Consider the following 7731-nt stretch of genomic DNA (forward strand, 5'->3'; position numbering starts at 1 on the left):
CCGGGGCGTGAACCCGTGTCCCCTGCATCGGCAGGCGGACTCTCAACCACTGCGCCACCAGGGAAGCCCCCATATTAGGGCTTTCTTAATCCACATGGAGGGAATGGGAACTTACATGTATTAGGCAGGTCTTAGGTGCCAGCCCTGTCAGCAGCACCACTCAAGATCAACCTGATTAAAAGCATGGATGCTAGAGCCAGGCTGCCTGAGTTCCAACTTAGCAGCTATGTGACTTTGGGCAAATTACATAATCTCACTGTGCTTCAGTCTCATCACTTGTAAAACAGGGATGAGTATCTCATAGGGCTGTTGTGACAATGAAATGAATCTTTAAAAATTATTTATTTATTTATTTAGGCCGCACAGCTTGCAGGATATTAGTTCTCCGACCAGGGATCGAACCCGTGCCACCTGTAGTGGGGACGAGGAGTCTTAACCACTGGACTGCCCGAAATGAATTTTATGTTAAGTGTATAGAACAGTGCCTTGCGCAGAGTAAGCAGCACATAAGCAATAGTTGCTGTCCACATACAGGGAAAGTGAGGCCCCCAAGGAGCAGGTTAAGTGATCTCCCAAGGCCATACAGCCATTAAATCTGTCCACTTAAAAAAAAAAAATTTGGCTGCATTGTGTCTTCGTTGCTGTTCCCGGGCTTTCTCTAGTTGCGGTGAGCAGGGGCTACTCTTCATTGCGGTGCGCGGGCTTCTCATTGCGGTGGCTTCTCTTGTCGCGGAGCACGGGCTCTAGGCGCTCGGGCTTCAGTACCTGTGGCACTCAGGCTCAGTAGCTGTGGTGCAGGGGCTCTGCTGCTCCGTCACATGTTGGATCTTCCTGGACCAGGGTTTGAACCCGTGTCCCCTGCATTGGCAGGAGGATTCTCCTTTTCTAAATTTTTTGCTGCGTTGGGTCCTCGTTGCTGCGCGCGGGCTTTTCTCTGGTTGCGGCGAGCAGGGGATACTCTTCATTGCGATGTGCAGGCTTCTCATTTTGGTGGTTTCTCTCGTTGCAGAGCATGGGCTCTAGGCGCATGGGCTTCAGTAGTTGTGGCACATAGGCTCACTAGTTGTGGCTGTCTCTAGAGCACACGCTCAGTAGTTGTGGCACATGGGCTCAGTTGCTACATGGCATGTGGGATCTTCCCGGACCAGGGCTCGAACCCGTGTCCCCTGCACTGGCAGGTGGATTCTTAACCATGCGTGACCAGGGAGGTCCCTGTCCAGACTCTTTTCTCACACTGACTCCCATCTCCAATGCCCTTCACTCACCTCTTGTATTAGTTATCTATTGCTGCCTAATGATATAACCAACATCTTCGCAGCTTAAAACACATTTACTAACTCAGTTTCCAGGGGTTAGGAGTCTGGGCACAACTTGGCTGGGTCCTCTGTAAGGCTGCACTCGCAGTGTTGGCAGGCGGGGCTCATCTGAGGATCAACTGAGGAAGGCTCTTTTTCCCAGCTCAGGTGGTTTTGGTAGCATCCGGTTCCGTGCAGACCGCTGGCCTAAGAGCTTCAGCTATTTGTTGGCTATCGGCAGAGGCTACTTTTGCCACCTTGACACTGTGACCCTCGGATTAGGGCAATTCACACAACATGGCAGGTGGTTTCTTTAAAGCAAGACAGATGTTGCAATGCTACGTCATTTAATCATGGAAACATCTTGCTGTAGTCCGCCTGCCACCTCAATGTGTCCAAGTCCTCCTGCTGTACAGAAAGCAGCTCAGGTCTCAAAATCCCCAAACCCAACACCCATCTCTTACCCCCACTCCACCAATTTGGAAGCTCCAGTCAAGGGTGTAAGCGAAGAGATGCCTGGTTTGGCACTGGGAGTTTCCCTGGGGACCCTGGTCCCGTAGCTGGGAATTCCAGTTGGTGATGGAGAGCATCAGACTATCCCCTGCCCGCCAGAGACCCCTCAAGGTGCTTTTCAGGTCAGATTTTTTGACTGCTGTTTCTTCATCAGCTGCCTTATCAGCACCATTATGAGTAATGGTTCTGGATGCGTCACCTGATTCTACACCAAGGTGATCAAGGTCAAATTATAGGATGGGCACCTGCTAGTGCTTCATATGCCTCATCTGAGTGACACTTGGCTTAAGGAGCCTGTGGTCACACATTTACCAGTAGACAACCTAGATCAAAGCCCAGGTCTGTCTGCAGGACCCAAGGGCTTACCTTCAATGGTATATACTTCTGGTTAAGGGTCTCCTCTAACTCTAAGCTTCCTCTTTTCTAGCCTCTAAGCACTTATAAAGAAGATGGGGAGTAATGGGAAGCAGACACAAAGAAGTTTACCACCCCTGAGAATCCCTTGATGCAATTTCCTTTTCCTTATTCCAAGGACAGGAGGATCCTCAATTCCAATTTTCTTCGTCCTCCCTTACACAGTTTATTAGCCAGAGTGGCCATTTCTATAACCAACAACAAAAATGCATCTTTCTTACAGAACCCACAGACATGACAAGCACCAAGGCCTTTATCTATTTTTTGGCCTCTGTGTGCCCAGACACCCTTACTATTTAGGAAGATGCTTCTACGGGGAGGTCTTGGTGGGAGTCAGGACTCCTCCCACATTAGAAGGCAAGGAGCCCAGAACGTCCCAGAATGGCAGAAAGACTGTCTCTTCTATGTGGAAGGGAAATTGCTGGTTGCCTTAGGGCAAGAGGGCCAAATTCCCTTATTTTAGCCAATCTGTCACTGTGGCCCCAGACTTTTTAAAGTCTGGACAAATGCTCAGTGGTGAGAGGTGGCTGAGGCATCCTGGAGGGTTTAGCAGCCATGCCGCCAAAAACACTTCCATCTTTGACATACACTGACAGAGTAGAAATATTTATTTTTTATCTTAGAAATCTGGTCCCACAAAGGGGCTAACACTTTTCATTCAGTTCATCATCTTGACCCTTCAAAAAAAGAAATCTTTCAATTAAGAGGTAACGTATGTCGATAAAAGCAATTTTAGAGGTTGTGCTCAGATAAAATTATTTCTTATAAACCAGGCAACCCTAGACTTCCAGTTGCTTCAGAACTCTTTCTGTCTGTCATGTACAGTCCCTGAAGGAGAAAAGAAAGTAAGAGGTTGTCTGCAGACAAGGCACTTCAGAAACCACCCAGGAGAAAACCCAAGTCCGCCAGGAACTGCACTGTGAGCCCAGAGAGCTGCCAGCGAACAGGAAGGCCAAAGCCCCACCTACATGAGAACAGCTGCCACTTTCCAGCCCAAACACTGTCGCACCTGGTTTCCAGCGTCTGCCCAGCCTGGCAAACACGGAAACCAGGCCCCATAGCCGAGACAAACACTGTTTCCTGGGGTTCGGAGCAGCTCCTGCGACTGACAGTGAGGAATGCTTTCAGAGGCCCCTGCGGGCGCAAACTACAGAAGCAAGCCTTTTGCAAAGACAATGAGTTAGTGCAGATCAGCATGTTAGCAAAGCAAGTATCAAAAAAATCTTAAAAGTCTGGTTAATACTCTTGATTTCCCTCCTGATTATCTGTTCAAGCTGCAGCCTATAAACCTGCTAGAAATCAGGAAGGAATCCCTCCTCTTAAGGCACCTGACCGGAATGGCTACAGCCAATGGGAGTGAGGAAAGCCCCCCTCCAGACACTGATCACGTGACACCTGTAACCCCCCCCCCCTCCAGAAGGGCTGATCTGAATCCAGGCAGCACACTCGACCCCTTCTTTTGCTTCAGGGGCTTGTGTTTAATACGAGTCTTTGCGATGGAAGAAGTCTCGGAGTCTCTCTCATGTCAAGAGGACAGACAGGGATAGGGATCCTGGAACTCTTCTCCTGTGTTCTGGACACTCGAATCCCAGGAAACAGCGTGCCAATCCCAGGAAACAGCGTGCCAATCCCAGGAAACAGCGTGCCAATTTACTGCCTAACACGCCCAGTCTGTCAGGAGAGTCCAGGCAAGGAAGAGGAGAGGAGAGAGTCATGCGCCAAACAGAGGCTGGCCAGGGAGTGCTTCATCCTCCTTCCTTCCGCCCAGATGAGGCAGCTCCTTCCCAGAAGTTGTATGAGGAAAAAGAGTTGTGCTCAGGTCAGAACTGGACCCAGCCTGTGCCTGGCTGAGTCTGGCTGGAGGTCGACCTGGAAAGGTTAGATAGGGAGGGGTGGGAGATTTCAGATATCTGAAAATACAAAGCAGATAAAACGTGACTTCTTTCTGGGCAGAAAGAGCTCCAAAAGGCCAGTCCCCGAATGTTCTAGAACAGGGGTCAGCAAACTACAGCCCAGGACTAGACCAAATCTAGTCCTCTGCCTGTTTTAGTAGGTAAAGTTTTATTTGTACAGAGCCATGCTCATTCATTTATATACTGTCTGTGGCTGCTTTTGAGCTACAAGAACAGTGCTGAGTAGCTGGAACAGAGACCACATGGTCTGCATAGTCTAAACTATTTGCTTCCTGGTCCTTCATAGAAAATGTGTGCCGACTCCTGTCCTAGAGCTTGTCCACATAAACTGTGTGACTAGTATTTAGCATCTCTTCACCCTGACGCCAAGTAAAGGCTCGAAATTTTAAGGAAGCAGAAAAGGCAAGAGACCCTGCCTCAGAGGTCCCATGACAATGGGCCAAGGCCAGAACCCAGGTTAACTCTCAGCCCAGTATCCTAGGGTAGCTGCAGGGGAGGAGGGGAAGAGGGAGGTACTGGTGACAAGCCAAAGCACTTGGTGAGGTGGTTTAAAGACCAGAAAGAGTTGCAGAAGGTGGCTCCAGGCCACCCAGCAGTGGACACCAGCAAAAAGCCTTCCCGGAGAGAAACATGCCTCCCAAAGTGGGCACTCTGGGGCTCTGTCCTCTGGCTGGACGGAAAATGTCTGAACCAGAGCTGTTGCTCCCAGGTTTTTGAGAGAAACAGCCTTGGCCCCAGTCCCCCACAGAGAACATGACCCTCCTCACCCTGTGGATTTGGTAAAGTCTCCCCAGATGTCGGCGGTGGCAGTAGCGGCAGGCTTGGGCTGCGGCCAGGACACAGTGGCACCTCCTATTGATGTCTCCAAGTCCAAAGGGAAGGGAGAGAAGAGAAGGAGACAGAGGAGTCAGAGACCTCCCCTCTTGGTTGTCTCAGTGACCCCGAAATCAGACTCGAGATTCCAGGTGACTGAGAAAGACATAGGCGGAGAGACGTGCTTTGGGGCAACAAAGCACCTACAAGCAGCCACATTTCCACTGTCTTCTTACGAGCCCTTGAGGGGCTCCTGGAGACAGCAGGACACATACCTGGTGGAGGGGAGGGGTACCAGCAAGGGCGAGTCACACGCCATCACCTGTACCTGAGGCTGACCTCGTTTCAACCGTTTATGTTGGAAATCTGTTTAAAATTTACTATCTCCTGCCCTGACCTCTTGGATGGAGAATGCCCACCAAAACCACAAGGTCATCTTCATATAAAGTCCTCAGTCCAGAGTCTGCATCAACAAGCTGAGACAATTCTGTACCAAACAAGTACCAAGTCCTGGGAGCCAAACTGGTTAGGGGCTGGGGAGAGCCTTCCAGAAGTAACAAAGAAGTGGGCATCTGTGTGTATCTTTTTTTTTTTTTAAGTGTGTGTGCGTGCAGTATTTTGGGGAGCTGAGGGCTGCACTGTAGGCTTTTGGCCTTTGGACCTCTCCCACTATTATACTTGATCCCTCAATTTCTCTTGTTATATTGCCAGTTTATACTTTTTACTGAATATGTGAACTAGTTTCTACCATTTTACTTTATATTTTCTGTTTACCTTGCTTAATTTCTTTTCTAATTTTCCTACTTTTCATAAGAATGATAAAGTTTAATTTATTCCTTTTGGCTTTTTTTTTAATCCCTGGGCTGTTCTGGAAGCTATGGATAGCATTATCAGTCTTTCCATATCTACTGCTTAGAATGCCTAGAGTTCTACCATTTTTAGTTATACAGCTGTGTGTATCTCTTCACTGGGGTGGGTGGCATGATGGGGCAGCAGTGCTGCTTTTGTGTCTTTCTGGCACCTCCCCCAGTGCTGCCAGCTGTCCTTTCTGAAGGCCCTGTGCCTGCCACCCTCTGCCTTCCCACCAATTTGATATGTCTAGGGACTTCCACGCTTCCACTGCAGGGGGCGCAGGTTCGATCCTCGTCAGGGAACTAAGATCCTGCATGCCGCGTGGTGTGGCAAAAAAAAAAAAAAAAAAAAAATTTTTTTTTTTTTTTTGGTGTCCAGTTTAAGATTTAAAGTACCTTGAAGGACAAAAAATTTTTTACAAAGAGGTGTTTAATTGAGACCATCCAAAGAAAATATTATTGGGGTGAATTCTCTGCACGTATCAGTGGGGCAACAAATCACAGGGCCCCCTCGAACCAGATAAAACTAGGGCCCTCCACAGTTTAGTTTTGCAGTTCACCAAGTGCTCAACAGACATTATCTCATTTGAACCTCATCACAGTCACTGGAGGAAGACAGGCCAGGACCAGCTGTTTGACTTTATGCAGGTTACTTAGTCTCAGTTTTCTTATCTCCAAAATAGACAGTAACAGTGACTACTTCATAAGACTGACTGGTCTGAGGATTAAATAAGTTAATGTATGTGGAAGGCTTAGAACAGGCCCAGCAAACAGTGATGATAATGATGACAACATCACGAAAATGAGCACTAACATTCAGCGAGTGCTTACAATGTTCCAGGCGTTGTTCTGAGTGCCATATGTGGATTGGCTCATCGGATCCGCACAAGAAACCTGTACTGTAGGGATCATTACTACCCCCACCCTACAGATAAGAAAACTGAGGAAGAAAGTAGTAGGCAATTTTCTGAATTTGAACTCAGCCAGTCTGATTTTGGAACATAAAGTGTTCAAAAAATGTTACCTATTCACAACTCTCATACCTGACACCATTTTGTTCGTAAACATGCCAACTGCCTGTCTTACACATTAAAACATAAGGCCTTGAGAGCAGGGACTTGGGCTGTACCTGTAGTATCAAAAGGGTCTCAAACACTACCTGGCACATAGCAGGAACTCCATACCGGTCATTAAAAATGCACCAGCAGGGCTTCCCTGGTGGCGCAGTGGTTGAGAGTCCGCCTGCCGATGCGGGGGACACGGGCTCGTGCCCCGGTCCGGGAAGATCCCACATGCCGCGGAGCGGCTGGGCCCGGGAGCCATGGCCGCTGAGCCTGCACGTCCGGAGCCTGTGCTCCGCAACGGGAGAGGCCACAACTGTGAGAGGCCCGTGTACCGCAAAAAAAATAAAAAAATAAAAAAGCACCAGCAACGGAGGGACGGCCTAAGACAGTGGCTCTCAGACCTTAGTGAGTACACAAATAACGTTAAGTATGCAGAGTCCTGCCCCTGTCCCTGGTGACGCCAAGACAGCTCTGACCTCACTCTGAGAATAACTGCTAGGGTCCAGGCAGGGGTGCTCCCTGACTGCTACTCCTGCCACCCTCCTGGATTAAGGTATTTCCCACAGGGCTGAGGTTTTTGAAGCCTGACCTCCAGATAGGGGAGCCAATGTCCATGACCCTTAAAAGGGAAAGAAAGCAGGCTTCTTGTCTGGATCCTGCCCCCCATCCCCCCAAGATGCTGGAGAGCTGTGTGGAGAAAGTGGGCTGGTGACAGTCACCCAGCCTGGGGAAGGCCAGAAACATCAAGCCGGGCCGGGCAGGCAGGGCGGGGACGTTGAAGGACTGGGCTGGCATCCCAGCACTGCCAGAGGCTGGCACTAGGCACTAACTTCTGGAATCCCAGGGTCTCCAAAAAGCATTCCCTACA

General features: G+C 49.3%; 1 protein-coding gene across 3 annotated transcripts in view; it reads right to left on the minus strand.

Moving 5' to 3' along the window:
- Positions 1-3859: 3859 nt before the first annotated feature.
- The window catches only part of NECAP2 (NECAP endocytosis associated 2), a 13599-nt gene continuing 9727 nt past the window's right edge, over positions 3860-7731 (minus strand). For 2 of the 3 annotated variants that reach the window (XM_007459268.1, XM_007459269.1), the window contains exons 7-8: positions 4903-4987; positions 3860-4091 (exon numbers count right to left, since the gene is read on the minus strand). In XM_007459268.1, the coding sequence (XP_007459330.1) occupies positions 4043-4091; positions 4903-4987 (134 nt within the window). In that variant the 3' untranslated portion in view covers positions 3860-4042. The remainder of the gene's footprint in view (positions 4092-4902; positions 4988-7731) is intronic. The other variant, XM_007459267.1, reaches the window with a different exon arrangement.

This window comes from Lipotes vexillifer, unplaced genomic scaffold (genome assembly GCF_000442215.2).
Source record: "Lipotes vexillifer unplaced genomic scaffold, Lipotes_vexillifer_v1.1 scaffold496, whole genome shotgun sequence".
Classification (NCBI taxonomy): Eukaryota; Metazoa; Chordata; class Mammalia; order Artiodactyla; family Lipotidae; genus Lipotes; species Lipotes vexillifer.